Below are 27,198 nucleotides of genomic sequence, written 5' to 3' on the forward strand. Positions count from 1 at the left end.
CAGGAAATGGGCATCCACAGCTCGATCCCTCAAAGTTAAGTACACAGCTACATGATAGATCACTTTATTCATGAAGAGTTCCCAGGAGGATTTTCTGCCAGATGCAGGGAACCAAGCTAGGAAACTTCTTGCATGCCACAGATTCAGGCCCACAAACTGTGCACAGGACATCACCATCTTGGTTCGTTAGGTGTGTCAGTGACACTGCACATGCTCAGTAAGGTCTGGGAAGCTGCAGAGAATCTAGATTTGGGGGTTGTTGCAAATCATGAGACAGAAAAGTTGGTTTACCTGTTGTAGAAGCTGAAGCTACATGGCCGATTATGAAATTCTGAAGCAAACTGCACTGGTTTCTGAGCTGCCATGTCATAAATTTAATTAAATATGAATTCATTAAAAAATGTCACAATACAAGGCTGATTAGTATTTTATATACACAGTATATTGTAAGTGGGTGCATAAGCCCAGTAGCACACACCATGCACTATAGTTGTCTTAGGCTGGTACAGAATCCCTAAATATAATGTACAACATTCTTTGTTAAGCTTTAGGGTAAGGCCACACAAGGAGATTCGGGGAGATTTTGTCGCCTGGTGACTAATCGCCTCATCTTTTGCGCGACTATCTCCCCGAACTGCCTCGCCGTTTTTCCCCATAGGCTACAATGCAAAGTCGCCTGCGCTAATGCACACGCGGCGATGCGTTTTCAATAGTCAAAGTTGCCTCATAGGCGACTATTGAAAACGCATTGCCGCGTGTGCATTAGCGCAGGCGACTTCATTCTAGCCTATGGGGAAAAACGCAGAGGCAGTTTGGGGAGATAGTCGCGCAAAAGACGAGGCGATTAGTCGCAAGGCGACAAAATCTCCTCGTGTGGCCTTACCCTTAGTTCTCCTTAAAGATGTATACCACTTAGAATACAACTATATAAAAATAACTTTGAAAAATTAAACAAGGTATTAAGAGCATTATATCATAACTAAAAGTAAATATGAATAAAAAGAGCCAACATCCTTTTCAGAAACCCTTTATTAAACGAAATATAAAAAAAAAAGACAGATATTGTATACCACACTAACATTGGAGTTATTTCCTGAAAAATGTGGGTGCAAAATCCACTTTCCATAGTGAAAAAATAAATACCTCTTGTAATCTGAAGCTATAAGCCAATGTTCCATAAAAAAGTAGAGCAAATTTTTCATTTGTTTTGACAAAATGTCTGTGCAAAGAAACAAAATGCATAAAGAACACATTAATGCTACATTAAGGCCATAATAAAGGTATAGCAAGAACATTTTCCATAAAGTGACAGTGTAATTCACCCCCCCCCCAGCTATTTTAACAGATATTGCACTCAAAATGGCCTCCTAGGTTCTTTAAACAGCAGGGCAGGATACAGCTGATTGGGCCTTTCAACCAAGTACTGATATTTTCGGCCCAAAGACGCTCTGAGCATTTTTGGGCTAATAAGTGCCAGTACTGCGCTGCCGGGTATTTCTACTTCAAGTGAATGCAATGTGGCAAAGCAGTTTTGAGACTTTCTGCACCAGCTGAAAAAAGCATGCTGCTTGTGCCATCAGCTTTCTTCATATCTTTGGATAAATGCAGTTTTGCAGCAGTCTCTCCAAAGAATTACAAAATGACTCCGAACTCTAGTCGACCACAATGCCCAAGGAAGAAGGAAATGACACATACAAAACAAACAAGAACACAAAAATATATAGCTCGTGAACAATTTAGTATGGAGCTCTGAATCGGTCTGTAAAAAGTGTCTACGATAGAAAGAAAATACGGAATGATCCGATTGTACTAGCAAACTGGCCAAAAATGAGGCTAATATATCTACAAGATCAGAGTTGTATTTGAAGCCGCCACACTTTTGTCTTTGACCTATCTATATATATCTCCGGTCTTTGAAAGCTTTATACAAATGCTTTATATCCAACAGGGAACATTAAAAAAACACTAAACACACACACTAACTAAAGTAATAACAGGAAAGGGTTATATAATCCCACCCAAAAATTTAAAATTGCTTAGAGTGGTCTCCTGAGCAATTCTGCAATGTACATTCATTTTTATGCTTTCATGAGTTTTACACAGCTAACAACATGCTTTCTCCAGCTCTGAACTAAGGGATAAAGGTGTTAAAACTGCCAAGGGGTTCAATGACTGGCTCCGTTTCTCTCAATCCTTTTTAACTCTAAAATCTAAATGGATTTTATTCAGAGATGCTGTCTGCACCAGACAATTAACCTCTTGGCAGTTGGATGGCTGACATGGTAGCTCAGAGCTGCTGTGGAAAAAGCAGTGTAAATCTGCTAACATCATGAAAACAGAAAAGATAAGAAAGTTGCAAAGGTGCTCAGAATAGAGAATTTCACATTATATTTTGGGGAGGGTTTAATGCCCTTTAAAATAAATGCATTGTAAGAGAATAACCCCCACCCCAAATACTTTATATTTAATGGCAATGCCACATGTGGTGATTTCTACCTTTTTCTGTCACAAGAACAGTATCCCACTACAAGCAATGAAAATTGCTCAGAAAGGGCCATCAAATCAACACATTACCAATAATGACAGTCCCTGTTTTTGCCTTGACTTGATTTTTCCTGATCAACAAGCCATGGGCAAAATGCCCCAGGTAATATCTGCATTTGCCTTACGGTATTTGAAAAGAAAGAACCAAATTCTAAAAATACTATGCAGCTAAAACATATTAAGACATACCTAAAACAATACACATTAAAACAACGAGCTAAAACTACTGTGGAGTCATAACTGAACAAGTGCCTTCCAGGCTGTGCTTCCACTGAAATCCCCCTGAAGTATTTGGAAGGTATTTTGGCTTCAATAGTTTTGGGCCAATAATGGTTTATAATAAAATCTAAAAAGGCAAATTCCAAACACTACAGGAAGGAAATATTATTAAAAGAAAATACTAAATACACAACACATGCACACCCCTCTATCCATGATTCAATGAAACAGTTTTCAAGGCATATTGAACCACAAGACCTTTGTGTTTGATCTTCTTTCAGGTTTGATGTCCATTTGGCTGCTTTTCCATCAATAATCTTTAGTCAGAGGAAAGGGGAGAAAGAAATCAATGGTTGTAGCACATTAGTGTAGTCCTAGTAATATACATAGGTACAGTCTATAAAGTGTCCGAAGAGTTCTCCTTCTCAGATTACAGTCAGGTTGAGCAGACTTGCGTGAGTTGGCAAGAACACGTGTTGGACATGTTCCACTGAAGCTCTGCACACAGGACACGACTAGGAAAAAGAAATGGAATTGTGTTATAGTTAAATCTCAGCAGATCATTCTACAAACACATAATGCAAGCATAAAGCACAAATAGCATATTAGGAATAAGTAATATATTCATGCTTACAGGCCTTAATCTGATATAGGGCTAGACATATTGTCAGTTTCCCAGCTGCCCCAGTCATGTAACTTGTGCTCTGATAAAATTCAGTCACTCTGCAAGTTCGAGTGATATCACCCCCTCCCCCCAGAAGCCAATGGAAAGGTAAACAGATAACAGCTCCCTAACACAAGATAACAGCTGCCTGGTAGGTATAAGAACAACACTCAATAGTAAAAATCCAGGTCCCACTGCGACACATTCAGTTACATTGAATAGGTGAAACAGCCTGCGAGAAAGCAGTTCCATCCTAAAGTGCTTGCTGTTGCTGAAAGCACATGACCAGGCAATTCCTTTTAAGAATACTGCTGTAATTAAATAAAACTGGAGTAACGGTAGAAGTCTCTTGTTCACATTATACTGCAGTGTCATAACTGTACATTCAAGTCTATGATGTAATATATGTACAGATACTCTGCTTGTTAAACAGGCTGGAAATCCAGGTCAAGTTCAAAAAGGCTCAACTAAGTTTCCTAACATGCAGCACTTACCTGTAGCTGGGTAGCGCATCCTTCACAGCACACCATATGCCCACATGGGCAGAAAGCAGAATTAATTTCCTCTTCACAACACAACATGCACAGCATGGCTTCTTTCAGCTTCCGCAGCTTTTCCTGCAGGGCCTTGCTTTGCGGACAGCCGAGGCTCTCACGGCTGTTACAGTTCATATCACTGTCAGATGTCTTGAGAGGGGAACTTGGCTCACTATAGTCACTCCCATGGACCAGATCCACAATGCCAGCATTGTACAGGGCTCTCCTTGCATGGTCATATACCTCTTTTGAAGTCCTTCTAATGTCAAATACGTATTTCTTTCCAACGTTGATGTTATCATTGAGGAAGAAAGAGGCCAAGTGTCCTTTAAGGTCTCTACTGTACTGCATCATAACCGCATTAGTGACGGTGTCACATCTTAAAAAATGAAAAATATACAGTAAATATACTTTAAAGGCACCAAAATGCATGCAAGTCTGCAAAGCAGCTGTTTTATTTTGAAGCAAAACAATTCAACAATCAGTAGAACCTCAATAAGTGAACATGTACAGCCTGATAGGTATGCTACCAAATCCATTCTTTTACTGCCATGCTGTACAGATGTGAATTACCTCTGACATAGGGATGTCTAGTTTCAAATATGTATTGCCTATACAGGACATCTGTTTTTTAAAGGTTAATATAATCATAAGTATTTTTACAGCAATTACTCCTATACTGATACATATTATTCAGGTATGGGACTGGTTATCCAGAATGCTCTGGACCTGGTGTTTTCTGGATAACGTATCTTTCCGTAATTTGAATCTTCATACCTTAGGTCTAATAAAAAATCATGTAAACCTTAAATAAACCCAATAGGCTGGTTTTGCTTCCATTAACCATTAATTATAATTTAGTTTGGATCAAGTACAAGGTACTGTTTTATTATTACAGAGAAAAAGGAAATCATTTGTAAAAATTTGGATTATTTGATTACAATGGTGTGTATGTGGGTCAGCCTTTCCGTAATTCTGAGCTTATTGGATAATGGATCTTATACCTGTATAGGAATATGTATTTATCTCCAGAGCAAAAGAATGAACAATCTTTCCAATTCTCTACTACATTTTTCCAAATGAGTAAAATAATCTTAAAAGACCACTAACCCAAGAAGCTGTACACAGGAGAGCTTTATAGTCTTTGTGTTACTAGTCCTTTAATCTACACACAGAACTGAACTTTATGAAAAAAATCGCAAGACTGTAAACATTGCACAAAAGAGTAAAATAAAATTACAATCCATTAATACCAACCTGTAGAATGCATGCGTTTCTGTAATGGCTCTGTAAAGCCCACTGGCAGCTCTGGTGCTGACTACTTTAAAGAGCAGAACTAAACTATTTCCAGGCTCCTTTGTAATCGTCAGGTAGACATTCTTTCCCGACTGAGTTGCCATTTGAATGACAGGATACATAATCCTAAAAATAAAGAAATAAAGATCAACTCTATTCACTCTATAGCAGTTTATATTTTGCTGTGGGAGGCAGTCTGGAACCAAAATAACAGAACATACTGTAGTCGTCAGTATTTACAACATAAAGTCTGTATCACTTATAAACAGATTTTAATACGACATGCCCATTGTTGAAACATTCTTTTATCTTCCACTACAATGCCCATAAATTAACTGTACAGAACAGACAAGCAGTGGTGCTCCTTCAGCTCCTTGATTTTCAGTCATTAAACTGTCAAATATACAACTGCATGCCTACTCAAAGGTGCAACAATTATGCCACTTGTTTGATCTCCATAAGATCTGGCCACACTGTTCAACTGTCTAGACATGTAAGCCAGGTTAAAAGTGGGTTTGAAAATTCCCAATCCTGCGATCCTTCTGTTTGAAAATTTCACCTGCCAATGCACCATGTTGGCAGGTGCATGATGTATTGATAGATGAAGAGTCTCAGTTCCTTTTCACTTCCTGCAGATTAAAGTCTGACCGTCAAAAACATTGAAGGGTTACCATACATAGACCACTCATATGGTATATATCTAGCTAAAAGGCCAGTCGTTGGGATATTGTGGAGATACTCCTGTATGTCCACCTTAACATTCATAACCTTAGTCTCCCTCACACTTTAAGCCTTGTTTCAGGTGTTGCTTTCCCTCGTAAGCATTTTACAGATTTTATACATGTAATTTCTATAGTCCCTTTTCTATAACCCTCTAAAAAAAATAGTCATTAAATTACTTTGGGGTGGGGGTACATCATACTCTATGGAGCATGTATCAAACATGTTACAGTGAACACGATTTAACAAATAAGGTTAATGTTTCAACTGGAAAGACGTTCCACTCCGTTCTGGTGTGAGGTGAAGCATGTAACCATCATTCTTACCTATTAATGGGACTGAAGTCTTCTTTGCAAAGAGAGATGCCTTCTGGGCCTATGCCAACAATTAGCTTCTGTCCATCTGCATCTCGCACAGAATGCCATTCTACGCCATAGTTTTCCAGTGTAGATACAATCTGAAGAAACTGATATTCTCCTGATGCTTGGCTTAACCCTTCCAAATTCTTGTGCTTTGCTATAATACTGTGGGGGGGGGAGAACATTTTCCCATTAGGAGCTGTAATTTTGCTCTGCTGAAAGTTTAAAATACAGTTTACCAGCCCAAATAAAATATTAACAAATAAAACTTAAACAATAAATAAACGGCAAGAGTTTGTTTTTTTCAATTTTCAAGTTCAATTCTAATGTCATTCCTATATATATTATAATCAGGATTATTGCTAAAAAATGGTCAAAATACATGTAAGGGAGTTGTTATTCAGAATGCCGGGACGTGAGGTTTTCCCGATCATGGATCTTTCCCTAATTTGGATTTTACCTTAAGTTTATTAGAAAATTATGTAAACATTAAATAAACCCAATAGACTGGTTTTGCTTCTAATAAGGATTAATTTCATCTTGGTTTGGATCAAGTACATGGTACGGTTTTATTATTACAGAAAAAAAGAAACATTTTAAAATATTTTAATTGACTTAAATGAAGTCTATGGGAGACGACCCTCACGTAATTCAGAGCTATCTGAATAATGTTTTTCCAGATAACTGATCCCATAACTGACAACAAAGTATGTCAATACTCTAAAGAGGTATGCCACCTACTGTAGATTGCCTTTCTCATAGCACCCAAAAACGCAGAAGAATGGGGAAAGCTGAATGTAATTTATATACGGTGATGCACCAAATCCAGGAATCAGTTCGGGATTTGGCTTAATCCGAGTGCCTAGCCAAACCAGACCCTTGACTTTTCATCACATAGACAAGGAAGTTAAAAAATGTTTTAACTGCACTCATAGCATAGTGTAGCACAGCAGTTCCCAGTTCCCCGGCTATACATATTCAAATGCAAGTTTGGATTAGGTTTTGGGATTCAGCTGAATCTTTCGTGAAGAATTCGCCAAACCCAAAAATAGTGGATTCAGTCCATCCTATTAAAGAGATACACCAGAAACGACATTTTTTTTTATCATTGTATTTCCATGCTATTGATAATTTGCCATAAACTTATTTGCCTGATGCTTTTACATTACCTATCTAATCACCTATGTTCCTCTATGAGGGAGCTGCAACACGATCAATAGGTACATTTTACCTTTTGTAAATATTTTGAAGAGTAGTTTTTTAATGTCCTCATCACTGAATGTAAGGGAATGAGGCATTTTGCTGCAATTAAGTCAGATGCTGAATGTAAAGTATTTTACATGATAACAAAACCCATTCCTTATAATTTATAGGTAGTTTCATACACTTTGTCATCCACAGAAGAGAATCTCCTTTAGGGGACAAATAGCTATAGTAGATTAAGAGGTACCAAAATGTAATGTGTGCCATTACCTTTAAGCTTTAATATGTTTATTTAAATTCCCTAATCCCAAGAACAACAACATTTAGTGGTATTGTTAGGCATGGGATTTAAAGCCTTTACCCAGGTGAGCAAAAAAAATAAGGAAGTAAGGTTACTGTGCTATGTAACATTTCCTTTAACCAAGCCCATGTACATTGTCAGACATACATAAGTCTATACCATTTTTCTGCATTCATATATTTTGTAGGACAGAGCCCGAACCAATTAAACACACCAACTTCAATTTAGATTCTGTATATTACAGTTAAGTGGCATCATGGAATTCTTTGAGGGCCTGATCCAGCCCCGGTTTGTTTGACAAGCAAGCAAAGCTTTGGCACGCATTGTGCACAGATTATGTGGCAGAAAATCAATAAGAGAACTTTACAACCCATTTATACAGGCCCTATGTTATTCTGCTTGAATTAAAACAAGGGTACTGGTTTATGGTTTTCTCAGAAGCACAGGAAAAACAGTCATGTAAAGCAACCATCAAACTAAAACTGCCAATATCTTCAGTTTAAGTGCCTGCTACTTAATACGGTTTGTTGTACTGCAGAAACATAAAGCAGGGCTTTCCTAATCATTTTAAAGTGTACCTGATGTGCAATATTGTGATTGATTACAAGGAATAATTATGCTATTTCACTAAAGATCCTGGGAAAGTGCTGCTTTCATTTGCATATCGAATTCCAGATTCTGTCATTTCTTGTCCAGTGTTCCTAATCAACAGGCTATGCCCTACCCACATTCTATTATTGGTCAGAAGGCCAATAACTTTTCATTCTGCAATCTTATTGCATTAAAAATATATTTATTTTGTTCGTCTTTAAAGCAGAACGGTCACCACTCATAATACTAATAAAAATAAAGTCTCCATCTTCTACACACACAAGGAGCAGTGACAGGTGGACATCTGTGAGAAGGGTGCTTTTGATTCAATAGTATTAGGAGCAGTGACAGATAGACTGAGCAATTTGCACTCCACTGCAAAATTCACGTGTACCTCTGGCCTTAGGCTAAAATCACAGCAATGTTGCTAGTGAAGGCATTTTTGCCTTAGAAAGCACTCAAGTGTGCAGTTTGCAAAGAAAGTATGGGAAGAGAAACAAAAGGCACACATGCAGCTTGTTTCCATAAAAATACATTTTCCATAAATAAATTTTCCAGCAGGATATAAGGCTTATTTATTTCAGCTGGCAGAGAATCTGCTGTGTGACATTAGCCTTACATAACAAAATCTACAGCATTATTTGCACTGCTGTTTTATTCATATTTATTTATATCTATAAAGCGCCAACCTATTCTGCAGTGCTGGTTCTTTCTGCCTACCTAAAATCCCTACCTTTCCAATGCAGCAGTGTCAAGTTCATTTGAGCAAAATTCCTGGAAGATGTAAGAAGCAGTATTCACACTGTAATCTCCAAATTCCATCTGGGCCAGAAGGGCACTCAGCTCCACTGCCTGCTCTGGAGAACACTGCAGACGACCTGCCAACAAATCTTCCTTTATATGCAAGAAAAACATGTGCCTAATAGGGAGAGAGAAAAAAAATAAGTGAAAAAAGACAGAGGTCAGATCAGATTTACAATAAAGCAAAAACATAAAAATGACATCACTCCGGAAAATGTGTAGCGCAAACTATCAGCATTTGTTGAATATCTTAAAATGTATATACAATCAGCATTTGTTGAATATCTTAAAACGTATATACAATCTGTTGTAATTTGCCACATCCTTTAACCAACATGTTGTGCTTTGTAAAGCCCTCATATTAAATATGCTACCAAGTTACATTTCCAATTAACCAACACAGTTTGAAAACTCCACAATGCAGATGCATAATAAAAGTAAAAGCCACCTATTATAAGTACAGGTTTGGGATCTGTTATCTAGAATGCTCGGGACCTGGGTGTTTCCGGATAAAGGGTCTTTCTGTAATTTGGATCTTCATACCTTAAGTCTACAAAAATCATGTTAACATTCAATAAACCCATTAAGCTGGTTTTGCTTCCAATAAGGATTAATTATATCTTAGTTTGGATCAAGTAAAAGCTACTGTTTTATTATAACAGAGAAAATGGAAATAATTTTAAAAGTTTTGGGTTTGATTATAATGGAGTCTATGGGAGACAGCCTTTCCATAATTCAGAGCTTTCTGGATAACGGATCCCATACCTGTACAATCTTACAAAGCATATAAACAGATACCTAATCAATTCAATGGAAATTGAAAGATATGTGAACTTATATTCTTGCTTGGTATTGCACAGTTATTGGAAAAAAGAGTTTTACAATGATTTGCATTTATTAGGAGCCTTTGTTTTAATGTAGCACTTTACGCCACTTGTATAAACTATGATACGATCTTTATATGTGGCATGAGTTTTTTTTATATGATACATCTGCACTATGGTCTAGTTGTGTGTGGTCTTGTTCCATCCCCCAATGGGAATCTATACAACGATTGTGAATATGTAATCATTGTCTTTTCTTTTAAATATACAAATGTACCCTTGTGTAAATGACTTTATAACAAAAAGTTTGTTTCGATACATGCACCTTGTTTAATCAACAAGTATACCCTTATATACTGAAACATAGTGCAGGAAAAAACCAAACTTAATTACACCTAAAACGTATCCACTGACATAACGCTAGGGTTTGTCAAATGAATAACATGCTAAAAAAGCAGTGAGGAACACTGCTGCCCATTGTAGGAGTCTAAAAAACCCAAAGTCGACTGCTCTCAGCTCACTTGTTTAGGGCAACAATTAAAAAAAAAAAAAAGTTTAAATATGGAAGAAATATACCATGCTCTACAAATACCCCAAGTAAAAATGTCCAGTATCTATAACAAGATGCCTGTTAAATAATGGACTCCATGGAATAGAAAGATTTGTGGGGCATACACTAATACATACAGTGTCGGACTGGGATGTCGGGGGCCCACCAGAAAACCTTAGGCTGAGGGCCCACTTTCCAAACTACTATACCTCCTCTCCTCACTCAGCCTCTTTATTCTCCTAGTCTCTTTTCTCTACATACTATACTATATTCTTCCATTATTAAGCCTCTGTTTCCATAAAGAAATAGGGAATGACTATGAAATAGGCCAAATAGTTAGAAGCAAGAGGCCCACTGACCCCACCAGGAGTTTTCCTGGTATCCTGATGGGCCAGTCAGACACTGCATACAAAGTATTAGAATACACAAAATCCATTAACTTGTCAAATGTATCCTTAGTACCAGTCTAGAGTAAGCGAGCACATGCATCATAAAATCTAGTTGTTTTAAAGAGAAACAATATGTACCCCTCTCACACTTTATAAAAGTCATGTAGGAGTACTGCGACCAGTATGAAAGCACTGCTAGCCTCATACCTTTTAATAGGTGTACATGACTGGTCATTGTGGGGTATATTATTCCTTATACATCAGTCAATATACCAGAATGAAACGATAATACATATTAACTTAAAGGAACAGTAACACAAAAAAAATTAACATGCAATGAAAATATCATGTACTGTTGCCCTGCACTGGTAAAACAGATCTGTTTGCTTCAGAAACACTACTATAGTTTTATATAAACAAGCTGCAGTGTAGCAATGGAGGAAAGTGAAAAAAGGCTATATGGCACGGTTAAATAGTGGATAACAGATAACATTATGTTCTACAGAGCTTATCTACTATCTGCTGTGTAACCTGAGCCGTTTCTCCTTTGAATGGCTGCCCCCCATTGCTACACAGCAGCTTATTTATATAAACAATAGTAGTGTTTCTGAAGCAAATAGCAGTAATAGTAAATAAGTCATATTTTTATTACTTTAAAACACTTTTTTTATGTTACTGTTCCTTTAACCAGTATGTCTGGATTATCACAGCAGGCCTCTTATAAAATAGATAAAAAGCTATTGAGATTCTTTTTACACACAATATATGAAGAACTATATATATTGCCTGTAGCACAGTGAGACTGCATTCCTTTTAGTGTTGCACTGTGTTTTAGCAGACATGCCTGGGCAGGCAAAGATTAAAGGGGTTCACCTTCAAACAATTTTTTCAGTTCAGTTTCAAGATAGCTCAGTTTCAAGTGGACATTTTTCTAATATTGAAGTGTAAAGTTAAAATTTTCACCTTCTAAAGCAGCTCTGGGAGGTGGGGGTTAACGGTTCTAAATTGATACATTTAGTTGATACATTTAGTTATCTTTGTCCCTGCTGAGCAGAATCCCCAAGTTTCATTAAAGGCAGCTGTAACAGTTGATACAATAGTTGCCAATATTCCACAGCTACTGCCAAGAAATGGATCAACTAATGTATCAAAGAAATGTAGCAAATTGTAACAGTCCAGAATGCACCTGGGTCACTGAGCTGCCAGACTGAACATTAACTTTTAATTTTGGGAAAAATATAAAAAAATAAGAAGCTTTAAGAAGCCAGAAAAAGGACATGCTTTTTACTCAAAAAGTCTTCTCTACTAGCTGGAGATTTTCGGCTTACCTATAATTCTAATGGTTCTGTGCAGTTAGCGTCATCCCTCCAGTTACTTTCAGACAAATTAATTGTATGTTGCCAATTGGAAAGTAAATATTCTGCATGCAAACCCGGCTTTCAATGACACATACCAATAACTTTAAAAATGTTGAAAATGTTTAGTTTAAAGTATATGAGAAAGTTGTGTTGAATTTAGGGATGCACGAATCCACTATTTTGGAATCGGCCAAACCCCTGAATCCTTTGCAAAAGATTCGGCCGAACACCGAACTGCATATGCAAATTAGGATTCGGATTTGGCAAGGCAGAAGGATTCGGCCAAATCCTGCTGAAAAAAAGCTGAATCCTGACCGAATTTCGAACTAAATCCTGGATTCGGTGCATCCCTAGTGAAATTAAATTTTCTTCTACTATGCAAAAAATTAGTTTTGATTGGTGGACTCCTTTAATACACTAAGTTGTATTCTGCAGTCAGAATGAATCTGAATGAATATCAGAGTTTACTTAACTAAATGTATTGTGGAAATGAGGTGAGTGAGAAGTGAACCACTGTAATTAAGTGGCAAGTAGTTTTATTTAGTGCATGTTGTACTTTCTCTGTATTTTAAAACAAATTGTATTTTAACAACAAAGTGAAAAGGCATTGAAAGTCAGATCAACTTTATATTAATGAAAAAGGATCCTCATTTAAAACATTATAACTATATTTTCATTAAATAGACATTTTGTACATTTTTCTTCTGCTTCAACCAGAGGAATACATGAATATATCTTTAAGTGACATGGAACGTGCCATTCATGAACATCAGCAGCAGATGGCTCTACAGCAGCAAATGGAACATCTGAGACAGTCACCATTTTCAATATATGAAGACTCCCCTCTATTCAGGAACCCAATTCTTGAAACAAGAAAGAGAAAGTTTGACACCAGCCCTGAAGAAGATGTAGCTTTATGGAACCCCAAATGATTAAGGCTGAGGTTGGGCAAGAACATATGGTACACCCCAAAGCCTTAGAGAGAAAGCCAGAAGCACAGCAAATACAAGGAAAGGAAGATTGCACAATGGATGATATATTTCCACCCAGAGCAGTAGTAATGACAAGATTGAGGCAAAGAGCAGCAAGTTATGAAGATAAAAGATATGCTTAGAATGATCAGAACTGAGCAGTCGGGGAAGAAAAGGATGAATCCCCAACAAATTAATTATTTCTACATAAGCCATCAATAATAGTTAGAAAAAAATAAAATAATTAAAGTACAACACAAGAAATAATTAAAATAGGAGAAAATAATAGAATGGGAGGTTGGTTAGGAGGTTAGGTTGTGTTACCCGCACTGCTCAAAGAGATAAATACACATGAGAAATAAACATGGACTCAACACTAACTGGATGTTTCCCAGTAGCCTAATTACTCTTTAAACGTGGTATCCTGTGCTCCCTTGGGATACTTAGTAACACACACCGCTGTCCCTTATAAGGGAAATCCTGTTGCAACAAATAAACTGGCCCTGGTGTCATGTGATATTCAAACAAAAATAAAAAAAAAAGAAGATGCAATAGGGCAGCACAGCAGCCTTGCATGGGGTCCTTTAATGCCATCTGGGACCCTATTTACAAGGAGTTTGTATATTAACTGGCTCTGATCATAGTACTGTATGTGTAAATGTGGTAGGGATCTTCGGGTACAGGGTGCTACTAAGGCAAGGAATGGTTTGTAATCTCTATAGTAGAGATGTATAATCTTCTTTAATTATATAACTGCAGCAGCATCCTTTTTTACACTTAAAAAGATATGACCAAAGTCAAAAAATGTTTTTCCACCATATGGGGTTTAACTTGCCGTGGTATGGTGGCTTGACAATTTTGTGATGATAAAGTTGTAGTTAAATTTTTGTTCCAAAAGTTGGAATACATTTCTAAAACATGGGAACTGTTCACCGATTAGTGGTTAGGGACAGAGGGATGGGGAGGTAACATGAGCAAGTATTGGTTATTTATATATAAAATACTGTATTTCTTCAAGCTGTTATTCAGTACTGGATGGAGTTTTTTCGCCAGAGACAGGCTACAATGTTTTGATTTGTTTTTGTTATTAAAATACTTGTAATGGCTTTTCTGCACTGCCCTTGAAGCACAGATAATCATATTGTGGTAGTTAGATTGTAAATACTTTAGGCCAACACAGTTGTTCACCAGATGTGTAGCATGGCACCCACTACTCATCACATCATCAGCACCTTTCTGATACCTTGTTTGAGTATTGAGTATCTAGCCTTAGAGGTGATAGGAACCATTTGACCATTATATTTAAAAACATTTCCCAGTAGCTTGTTGGCCTGTGCATGCCATTGTTTCCACTATAGATAATGGGATTTTGACACAGTACCTAGTGGGATCTGAGAAATGCACCTATGGGTGGTCCCAATAGGAACAAATAAAGCACGCAGTAGCAAACATATAGAATGTTAAATAAACTGGAGTGAAAAGGGAAAGAGACTGACCATGTCAGCTCTGCTTTATAAAGAAATTGTGCAGCATTGACACCTTCTGGCCAAATCTAGAATCTGCCTGGGCACACTGCGTTGGGGAAAAGGACTCTCTCCCCCTCCCTTACCCAATTTAGGTCCAACAATTAGCAGGGGGGTTTCCAACCGTGTGGGGATTTTCCAACCATAGGGGAACTTAACTCAGTGGACCCCTATATAAGCAAATTCTGGTGTATAAAACAGGATATAAAACCATAGAACTATTTATTAAACAACACAATACATAAAGGATTATCAGAAATAACTTAAGAACATAGTATGTTTACAGATGAGGAATATACTCATAGCACCAATGGTCATTTTATTTACCCACAGGGTAAGACAGAAATCCAGAAGCACAGCAAATAAAATACAGCTCCACTACACCCTTCCTGCTTTCCCACAATGGATCCTGAGCATGTGTGCTCAGACAGTTTATACAGTGTTCTGTATTTAGATCATCATTTTTCACACCAAATAATATGTGCACTTATGTGTGCGTATGAATATATATTTGCTGTTGTTACTTCGTTTTTTGGATATTACAGATATACCCTCTAGAACAGTGATCCCCAACCAGTGTCTTGTGAGCAATATGTTGCTTGGATATTGGATATTGTTCCCAGTGGCCTCAAAGCAGGTGCTTGTTTTTGAATTCCTGGCTTGGAGGCAAGATTTGTTTGCATAAAGCCAGATGTACTGCCAAATAGAACCTCTTGTAGGCTGCCAGTCCATATAGGATCTACCAAATAGACCATCACAGCACAGAAACATTTCAAAATTGTGTTGCTCCCAAAGTCTTTTAACATTTGATTGTGGCTCTCTAATGAAAAAGGTTCGAGGATCCCTGCTATAAGGAGATGATAAAGTTGAAAAGGTTTTTATCACAGCAAGTTGCTGCTTGTTATTTGTTTTTTAAGCAATGCTTGCAAAACTGAACAGTCCTATTTTACAATGGTTTATTCTGAATACGCTGAAGAAAGTGAATGTGCCATAAGCATATCTGTGTGCAGCTATTCCACAAACTACACTGTATGGGTCTGTCATTTTTAACTAGTGTTTCCAAAAGGCCAAAGTCTCTTTACAGCACAGCAGTGAAATAATAATCAAATAGGGGTTTACTGTATAATTTTTACTCACAAGTATGCAAGACAACTTTTTTTGAATACACTGAATTAGCTAGAACTAACAACATTTTTGCTACATCTAGCCAATCAAAAATTATTTTAATACTGAATAATTAATACATAAATCAGTCATCTATTGCCTGAAATAGAATGCCATATGTCCAGAAAGCCCTATATGATATGTAAATTATTATTTCTCTCAGTCACAGTAGCTTTTACAATACAAGTCTAAATGTCATCTAATGTTGTCTAACATTAACTATTGCCTGCCAATGCCATGCTAGGATTCTGAAACCCAACATAATGGGTTATGTAATTAAAGGTGCAAAAGTTAGGTCTAGTCAACTATGACAACCAATCAGCAGGAATCTTTATCTTTACATGACTTACTATAGAAATCAACCAGTACTCAAAATTATACTTAGAATGATTTACAAGAATGGACCGATTTTCAGAAACACGGTTCTTAACATTACAGACATGTTCCATGTAGCAGAACTATTAAAACTACAAGGAACATACAAGGAACACAAAGGTAGTGCTTCTTCAAAATAGGAGTGGCTATAGCAGTTTCTCTTACAATAGTGGGAGGAGACTGCAGCTCCTGGGCCCCTGGTGTCCTCTGATTATAGTCCGTATGAGAAAGGCAATAATTTCCCCTACTTTACAGGTACAAAGCCTAATGCAAAGCCCAAATGCAGGAGAAAATTATATCCATAACAAATTTTAGTGACACCGGTTTAAACATCTGTATTCAACTATAATAGGGATTCTCTCCCAGGAAATATATTTAATTAGATATAGTAAGTTGACATGTAAAAAAAGCAGATTTTGGTCTGGTAAATTCACAATGAAAAGACCCCCATACTGTTAAAGGTGGCCATAGACTTTACAATTATGATCTTTCATGGAAAAGATATTTCCAGGAAAGATTGTTATCGGTGTGTCTATGGCCACCTTAAGTCTGACTCAATCCACTTGAACAAAAAAAATAAAAAATAACTGCACACCTGAGGAATGGTGAGGGCACATGAACTTATGTACATAAACTATATTTACTGTAAATATGTTTTAACTGCAAATAAAACCAACCACATTCTGGCATATGATTAAAACAGTAAGTACAGACTATAAGGTACAGCCCATGTAGGTACACATATACTGCTAAACCGTGTGTTAGTTCAGTAGAATAACGGAGAATAACAAAAAATGCACAATTAGTAATACTACACTAAACTCTGAACAAAAGCTGCATTCATAGAGCATCTAATCCCATACAGATAAACAGTACATTAACCAAACAGGTTTTTGAATTGCTTTTACAGGACACTGCATTTGCGATACAAAAGAAATTATTCCATTTGAGTCTCCATAAAACTCTCTGAAATGCATTTCAGTTTAAAACACAGCCTTCTGAAGCGAAAGGGGAAAAATTGCAAAACAAAACTAACTTTACTGCACAGAAACAACAGCAATGCACCAATCAGGGAGGGTCAAGCTTTTCACTGACTAATACATGCCACATTTTTAGCTAGCCGCGTCACTTGCAAGAGGTTACTCAGATTCAATGCCATTACATACTTTCGGAAAGTCTTGTGACTTCCTTGAAAGACTTGCAGGCTTAAGGGGGGGGGGGACAAAAAAAAAACTGTTGAGTCGACTCAGTAGAGATTTAGCCATGATAATATCAGGCACAAAGCCATGCCAATTATCAGTAATAATGTAAATATAAAAGTACAGGTATAGGGTCTGTTATACAGAATGCATTGGACCTAAAGTTTTCCATTTAAATTATCTTTATGTAATTTTGATGACCATACCTTACATCTGCTTAAAATCATTTAAACATGAAATAAACCCACCAATACAGATTCATGCAGCTTAGTTATCAAGCATAATGTACCATTTTATTATTACACACAAAAATTTAATACATTTTAAATATTAGAAGTACTTTTAATCTCTTTTCTGAGGAAAAAATGCTGCATTGTGGGGAAAAACATGGCAATTGTGCTCAAAATTGCACTTTGCTCACTGCACTTGTGGATGCATGTGTACCTTGCATCTCAATGAATGGAATTCCCCATTAACTTTGAATACAGAGGTTTTTTTTAAAGGCATAGTTAACTAAACTTAAAGGAATAGTATCACCAAATCATGAGTGTTTTAAAGGAATAACCATATAATGCACTGCTGTGCTGCACTTGTAAATCTGGTGTGTGCTTCAGAAGCACAACTACAGTTTATATAAACAAGCTGCTGTGAAGCCATGGGGGCATACAAGGGGATTCTTCAGAATTTATATAATCCATTGTGTATCCTGTGCTTGAATGGCTGCCCCCATGGCTACACAGGAGATTGTTTATATAAACTATAGTAGGGTTACTGAAGCAAACACGCCAGTTTTACCAGTGCAGGGTAACAGTACATTGCATTGTCATTCCATTCCTTTTTTGTTGTTACTGTTACTTTAAACAGGCATGTCACCAGGAAAGAATTCCAAAGTCTTTCAGAAAAATGCAAAAAAAAAGTAGCGTTCCCTCCTGGATGTTCACATTTTCTGTATATTTATATACCCCATACTGCTGACTGATAGGTTTCCCAGTCTTAAGTAGGTTGCAGTCACAATCTGTATCCCTTTAGTACTGGATGCTGCAGGTTACTTGATGTATGAAACAGAGAACAGCAAAGGTTAATACAGAAAAAATATATTTTACCATTGCCTATTGTAAGGTAACGGTAACGTGAGAGAAATGGAGATTTAGCACAGGTCACCAGCTCAATTTCAGTTTATGAGAAGTAGCTATAGCGGTTCCAGCCCAATGACACTACATAATGGTGAAGCAAACATCATAAAAAATATCTTGCGACTGACTATGGGAGGCTTAACAGGAATAACAAGACATGGTAATGCAGTATAATCAACAATTACTTAGTGCTGCTTAACATATCCTTTTATTTTCATTTCTGTGTAAAAGTAAACCCCACAAGTGTGTTCACATAAACCCTCCCCATCTTTCCCTCAAAACACAAATATTTCCTGTTGTAAACATGAAGCTATAATACCATCTGATCCTAGGAAAACATAACTCGCATTGAAAGGACTCTATAGTCCATGTGGAACCAAAGGTATTTGTTTACATGTTTTAATATAATCTGTTATTTGTTCATTGCATGCATTTTTCTGTGGGTTGGTGACTGTAAAGGGAATGGCACACAAGGAGATTAGTTGGCCATGATAAATCTCCTCTTCTGAGGGAGACAAATTTCCTATAAATTCTTACCCATCAGCAATAATGTAAATAACTGGTGGTAAAACATACGGGAAGCAGTCCACACTTCAAATACATGAATGGGATCTGTTATCCAGAAAGCACCAAATTAAAGAACAGTTAAATAAAGAACGGTCATCTATTTATATGGTAACAAAGAATCTCTCACTGGAGGCAAGCAATAGGATATGCATCAAAGGACCATTTCCCCACACTTTAAAATCTAATGCCAAACTGAAAGACTTTGGCAAATTAAGTTGTGTCACCACAGTGTATTCAGGAAGAAGTATAGTGGGCAAAATTTTCTTTTTCCATAAGCAGTCACTTTGAATACAAAATGCTCTGACAACAGCAAGGGCTAACTCTGATAGAGGAATTATTTATTTGCTTTTTCAGTTATAATATTTAAGACAAATGTGGATTAACCATGAGTAACTTGGGTAAATGTAGTAAAATGGTCTACATAAACTCCAACAACCTCCATTTTCATATAGGTATCTCCTAAATGGCAGTTTTAAAAAATATAAAATATTCATGTCTCTTGAGAAATAATAAATGAAGAGTACCAGTATCTGGCATGGTTAAGAAACAAATAGCTATTAGGAACAGAAAGCTAACAAGGCCTTTATAAAGCTATAAATATGTAAAAGAAAAACAGGAACAAAAAAAACAGTGTAATATGGCACCTAATGCTGGATAAAACTTGCCTGTTTAAGAGGGAGGGAGTTTCCCTCTTGTGGCTCTAAATGGCTGACAGTAACACAGTAACGCTGTCTGGTATTTGAGGTTACTATAGGGCAAACTGCATGTGTCACTGCAATATAAAATGATTAGAAAATATTATAATGTAAATGTATTTACAATTGAAGATTAATATATATATATATATATATATATATATATATATATATATATATATATATATATATATATATATATATATATATATATATATATATATATATATATATATATATATATATATATACATATCCAAAAAGCGGTCCGCACTCTCAGGTCTTATAAATCACTTATTTTTATTTGAAAAGGTTGGCTGACGTTTCGGCCTCCACCGAGGCCTTTCTCAAAGTACAGAAAGATTAAAATGAACATGCTTAAATACAATCCTTGGCGCGAAAAAATCCCTAATTGGAATAGACTGCTAAATTACATCATCGTTATGCGCCCAAAAATTAGCATACCCAAATGGGTATTTGCTCATTCAGTACTACGTATATACACAACCAGCAAATCTAGCCCACCCCCCTGTTAAAAAATCTGTTAGGATCATTAAAAACATACTTGTAACAGCTCCATGGCAAGGATACAATATTGCTATTTAAAATCCATATTGGTGTCATAAATAATGTTACAAAGTAAAAACTTGAGTAAAGATAGTAAGTCTAGCAGGAGTACACATACGTTCATAATACTATAAAAATATAAATAGGCATTTGAGTATCGAAACTCAGGCTCTGTCCAAACTAGCTTAAAACTAGCTAAAAAGCAGGCGTCCCAAAAAGCAGGAAAATATAATAAAACAAAAAATATATAACAAATAAGTGCTTGCAGTTACTAAAACATATGATAAGGTGCAATAATAAACCGTGATAAGTGACCAAACATCCCCATATCAATGTACAAGCTACCCATATTTTATATACGAAAATAATATTAATGGGTAAACAACTTTAGTTGCTAAGGTGACAAAACCTTAAATAGAAAAAAAGAGACAAAATATTTAAATAAAAAAGTATATATATAAAAAAGTATGTATATAAAAATATATAACTATCCCTCAATATGTGCATAACCCCAAATAGAATCTAAATTAAAGTGAAATAGCACGTGTTGGTATGGGTCCATCGTGCTACTGTCCTGCTTTTAATGGTGCGCCCAAGGAAGGCCAGAGTCCTTACAGTCCGTGATGCGCATGAAGCATGCGTTGTCGCGATGTATGGCTCTGTCGGTGACTCCTCCGGAATGCGGTCAACTGGCACTATAGTTAATGGACCAGACATTCTCCGTTGTCCTTGACACATTGTCCCGCAAAGCACATAACGCCGTAATCAGCCTTGTGTGGCCACGGCTATCACCTTAATGCTGTTCCGGCTTCAGTAGGGCGGACAGCCCTAGATCGTCGCACAACTTTGTCACCCTTATTGGTCCACCGCCCCAGCGTGTAGCGATCCACCCAAGTGCTGTACCGGCATCAATTGGAAGGGTCGTCCTGGATCATCTCGACGCTGAAACACAGGTACTAGTCTACTGCCCCGGCATGCCGCGATAACGCCGCAGTGCTGCCGTGGCGTGCAGCGACAGCGCCACAGGAAACAATATTTCACCGGCATCAACAGCATGGATCGCTCAACACAATATCATCATACACTCGTTTATTGGCCACACATCGGGGAGTATGTAGGACCCACATAAGGCCACGACTCATCGATTCCTCCATAGCCGCCTCCTGTTAGACCCTTAAGACCTCGAAAGGAAGGGGTGTTGCGTCCATCCAACACAGGGATTCCATCGACCATCTCATATTTAGCATTTCATAGGTTAAATAGTCCAAATAGTTCAAATGATCACACGGGTGCCAGGTTTAAAATAGTAAGAATACAAAACAGCACAGAAACCGGCACTCTCGATAAGGGTTTATAGTATGCCTGGGTGCAGTGTCCAAAATCAGCGTAAATACATATCCAAAAAGCGGTCCGCACTCTCAGGTCTTATAAATCACTTATTTTTATTTGAAAAGGTTGGCTGACGTTTCGGCCTCCACCGAGGCCTTTCTCAAAGTACAGAAAGATTAAAATGAACATGCTTAAATACAATCCTTGGCGCGAAAAAATCCCTAATTGGAATAGACTGCTAAATTACATCATCGTTATGCGCCCAAAAATTAGCATACCCAAATGGGTATTTGCTCATTCAGTACTACGTATATACACAACCAGCAAATCTAGCCCACCCCCCTGTTAAAAAATCTGTTAGGATCATTAAAAACATACTTGTAACAGCTCCATGGCAAGGATACAATATTGCTATTTAAAATCCATATTGGTGTCATAAATAATGTTACAAAGTAAAAACTTGAGTAAAGATAGTAAGTCTAGCAGGAGTACACATACGTTCATAATACTATAAAAATATAAATAGGCATTTGAGTATCGAAACTCAGGCTCTGTCCAAACTAGCTTAAAACTAGCTAAAAAGCAGGCGTCCCAAAAAGCAGGAAAATATAATAAAACAAAAAATATATAACAAATAAGTGCTTGCAGTTACTAAAACATATGATAAGGTGCAATAATAAACCGTGATAAGTGACCAAACATCCCCATATCAATGTACAAGCTACCCATATTTTATATACGAAAATAATATTAATGGGTAAACAACTTTAGTTGCTAAGGTGACAAAACCTTAAATAGAAAAAAAGAGACAAAATATTTAAATAAAAAAGTATATATATAAAAAGTATGTATATAAAAATATATAACTATCCCTCAATATGTGCATAACCCCAAATAGAATCTAAATTAAAGTGAAATAGCACGTGTTGGTATGGGTCCATCGTGCTACTGTCCTGCTTTTAATGGTGCGCCCAAGGAAGGCCAGAGTCCTTACAGTCCGTGATGCGCATGAAGCATGCGTTGTCGCGATGTATGGCTCTGTCGGTGACTCCTCCGGAATGCGGTCAACTGGCACTATAGTTAATGGACCAGACATTCTCCGTTGTCCTTGACACATTGTCCCGCAAAGCACATAACGCCGTAATCAGCCTTGTGTGGCCACGGCTATCACCTTAATGCTGTTCCGGCTTCAGTAGGGCGGACAGCCCTAGATCGTCGCACAACTTTGTCACCCTTATTGGTCCACCGCCCCAGCGTGTAGCGATCCACCCAAGTGCTGTGCCGGCATCAATTGGAAGGGTCGTCCTGGATCATCTCGACGCTGAAACACAGGTACTAGTCTACTGCCCCGGCATGCCGCGATAACGCCGCAGTGCTGCCGTGGCGTGCAGCGACAGCGCCACAGGAAACAATATTTCACCGGCATCAACAGCATGGATCGCTCAACACAATATCATCATACACTCGTTTATTGGCCACACATCGGGGAGTATGTAGGACCCACATAAGGCCACGACTCATCGATTCCTCCATAGCCGCCTCCTGTTAGACCCTTAAGACCTCGAAAGGAAGGGGTGTTGCGTCCATCCAACACAGGGATTCCATCGACCATCTCATATTTAGCATTTCATAGGTTAAATAGTCCAAATAGTTCAAATGATCACACGGGTGCCAGGTTTAAAATAGTAAGAATACAAAACAGCACAGAAACCGGCACTCTCGATAAGGGTTTATAGTATGCCTGGGTGCAGTGTCCAAAATCAGCGTAAATACATATCCAAAAAGCGGTCCGCACTCTCAGGTCTTATAAATCACTTATTTTTATTTGAAAAGGTTGGCTGACGTTTCGGCCTCCACCGAGGCCTTTCTCAAAGTACAGAAAGATTAAAATGAACATGCTTAAATACAATCCTTGGCGCGAAAAAATCCCTAATTGGAATAGACTGCTAAATTACATCATCGTTATGCGCCCAAAAATTAGCATACCCAAATGGGTATTTGCTCATTCAGTACTACGTATATACACAACCAGCAAATCTAGCCCACCCCCCTGTTAAAAAATCTGTTAGGATCATTAAAAACATACTTGTAACAGCTCCATGGCAAGGATACAATATTGCTATTTAAAATCCATATTGGTGTCATAAATAATGTTACAAAGTAAAAACTTGAGTAAAGATAGTAAGTCTAGCAGGAGTACACATACGTTCATAATACTATAAAAATATAAATAGGCATTTGAGTATCGAAACTCAGGCTCTGTCCAAACTAGCTTAAAACTAGCTAAAAAGCAGGCGTCCCAAAAAGCAGGAAAATATAATAAAACAAAAAATATATAACAAATAAGTGCTTGCAGTTACTAAAACATATGATAAGGTGCAATAATAAACCGTGATAAGTGACCAAACATCCCCATATCAATGTACAAGCTACCCATATTTTATATACGAAAATAATATTAATGGGTAAACAACTTTAGTTGCTAAGGTGACAAAACCTTAATTTAAGGTTTTGTCACCTTAGCAACTAAAGTTGTTTACCCATTAATATTATTTTCGTATATAAAATATGGGTAGCTTGTACATTGATATGGGGATGTTTGGTCACTTATCACGGTTTATTATTGCACCTTATCATATGTTTTAGTAACTGCAAGCACTTATTTGTTATATATTTTTTGTTTTATTATATTTTCCTGCTTTTTGGGACGCCTGCTTTTTAGCTAGTTTTAAGCTAGTTTGGACAGAGCCTGAGTTTCGATACTCAAATGCCTATTTATATTTTTATAGTATTATGAACGTATGTGTACTCCTGCTAGACTTACTATCTTTACTCAAGTTTTTACTTTGTAACATTATTTATGACACCAATATGGATTTTAAATAGCAATATTGTATCCTTGCCATGGAGCTGTTACAAGTATGTTTTTAATGATCCTAACAGATTTTTTAACAGGGGGGTGGGCTAGATTTGCTGGTTGTGTATATACGTAGTACTGAATGAGCAAATACCCATTTGGGTATGCTAATTTTTGGGCGCATAACGATGATGTAATTTAGCAGTCTATTCCAATTAGGGATTTTTTCGCGCCAAGGATTGTATTTAAGCATGTTCATTTTAATCTTTCTGTACTTTGAGAAAGGCCTCGGTGGAGGCCGAAACGTCAGCCAACCTTTTCAAATAAAAATAAGTGATTTATAAGACCTGAGAGTGCGGACCGCTTTTTGGATATGTATTTACGCTGATTTTGGACACTGCACCCAGGCATACTATAAACCCTTATCGAGAGTGCCGGTTTCTGTGCTGTTTTGTATTCTTACTATTTTAAACCTGGCACCCGTGTGATCATTTGAACTATTTGGACTATTTAACCTATGAAATGCTAAATATGAGATGGTCGATGGAATCCCTGTGTTGGATGGACGCAACACCCCTTCCTTTCGAGGTCTTAAGGGTCTAACAGGAGGCGGCTATGGAGGAATCGATGAGTCGTGGCCTTATGTGGGTCCTACATACTCCCCGATGTGTGGCCAATAAACGAGTGTATGATGATATTGTGTTGAGCGATCCATGCTGTTGATGCCGGTGAAATATTGTTTCCTGTGGCGCTGTCGCTGCACGCCACGGCAGCACTGCGGCGTTATCGCGGCATGCCGGGGCAGTAGACTAGTACCTGTGTTTCAGCGTCGAGATGATCCAGGACGACCCTTCCAATTGATGCCGGTACAGCACTTGGGTGGATCGCTACACGCTGGGGCGGTGGACCAATAAGGGTGACAAAGTTGTGCGACGATCTAGGGCTGTCCGCCCTACTGAAGCCGGAACAGCATTAAGGTGATAGCCGTGGCCACACAAGGCTGATTACGGCGTTATGTGCTTTGCGGGACAATGTGTCAAGGACAACGGAGAATGTCTGGTCCATTAACTATAGTGCCAGTTGACCGCATTCCGGAGGAGTCACCGACAGAGCCATACATCGCGACAACGCATGCTTCATGCGCATCACGGACTGTAAGGACTCTGGCCTTCCTTGGGCGCACCATTAAAAGCAGGACAGTAGCACGATGGACCCATACCAACACGTGCTATTTCACTTTAATTTAGATTCTATTTGGGGTTATGCACATATTGAGGGATAGTTATATATTTTTATATACATACTTTTTTATATATATACTTTTTTATTTAAATATTTTGTCTCTTTTTTTCTATTTAAGGTTTTGTCACCTTAGCAACTAAAGTTGTTTACCCATTAATATTATTTTCGTATATAAAATATGGGTAGCTTGTACATTGATATGGGGATGTTTGGTCACTTATCACGGTTTATTATTGCACCTTATCATATGTTTTAGTAACTGCAAGCACTTATTTGTTATATATTTTTTGTTTTATTATATTTTCCTGCTTTTTGGGACGCCTGCTTTTTAGCTAGTTTTAAGCTAGTTTGGACAGAGCCTGAGTTTCGATACTCAAATGCCTATTTATATTTTTATAGTATTATGAACGTATGTGTACTCCTGCTAGACTTACTATCTTTACTCAAGTTTTTACTTTGTAACATTATTTATGACACCAATATGGATTTTAAATAGCAATATTGTATCCTTGCCATGGAGCTGTTACAAGTATGTTTTTAATGATCCTAACAGATTTTTTAACAGGGGGGTGGGCTAGATTTGCTGGTTGTGTATATACGTAGTACTGAATGAGCAAATACCCATTTGGGTATGCTAATTTTTGGGCGCATAACGATGATGTAATTTAGCAGTCTATTCCAATTAGGGATTTTTTCGCGCCAAGGATTGTATTTAAGCATGTTCATTTTAATCTTTCTGTACTTTGAGAAAGGCCTCGGTGGAGGCCGAAACGTCAGCCAACCTTTTCAAATAAAAATAAGTGATTTATAAGACCTGAGAGTGCGGACCGCTTTTTGGATATGTATTTACGCTGATTTTGGACACTGCACCCAGGCATACTATAAACCCTTATCGAGAGTGCCGGTTTCTGTGCTGTTTTGTATTCTTACTATTTTAAACCTGGCACCCGTGTGATCATTTGAACTATTTGGACTATTTAACCTATGAAATGCTAAATATGAGATGGTCGATGGAATCCCTGTGTTGGATGGACGCAACACCCCTTCCTTTCGAGGTCTTAAGGGTCTAACAGGAGGCGGCTATGGAGGAATCGATGAGTCGTGGCCTTATGTGGGTCCTACATACTCCCCGATGTGTGGCCAATAAACGAGTGTATGATGATATTGTGTTGAGCGATCCATGCTGTTGATGCCGGTGAAATATTGTTTCCTGTGGCGCTG

At 37.5% G+C, this 27,198-nt stretch overlaps 1 protein-coding gene across 1 annotated transcript in view; it reads right to left on the reverse strand.

Annotated features, from left to right (window-relative positions):
* Nucleotides 1-1,011: 1,011 nt before the first annotated feature.
* Nucleotides 1,012-27,198, reverse strand: part of mylip.S (myosin regulatory light chain interacting protein S homeolog) — a 36,505-nt gene continuing 10,318 nt past the window's right edge. The window contains 5 exon segments of the mRNA NM_001092199.1: nucleotides 1,012-3,278; nucleotides 3,922-4,342; nucleotides 5,221-5,385; nucleotides 6,306-6,503; nucleotides 9,167-9,352. Coding sequence (NP_001085668.1) covers nucleotides 3,189-3,278; nucleotides 3,922-4,342; nucleotides 5,221-5,385; nucleotides 6,306-6,503; nucleotides 9,167-9,352 — 1,060 coding nt within the window. The 3' untranslated portion in view covers nucleotides 1,012-3,188.

The sequence above is a fragment of the Xenopus laevis genome, chromosome 6S (assembly GCF_017654675.1).
Source record: "Xenopus laevis strain J_2021 chromosome 6S, Xenopus_laevis_v10.1, whole genome shotgun sequence".
Classification (NCBI taxonomy): domain Eukaryota; kingdom Metazoa; phylum Chordata; class Amphibia; order Anura; family Pipidae; genus Xenopus; species Xenopus laevis.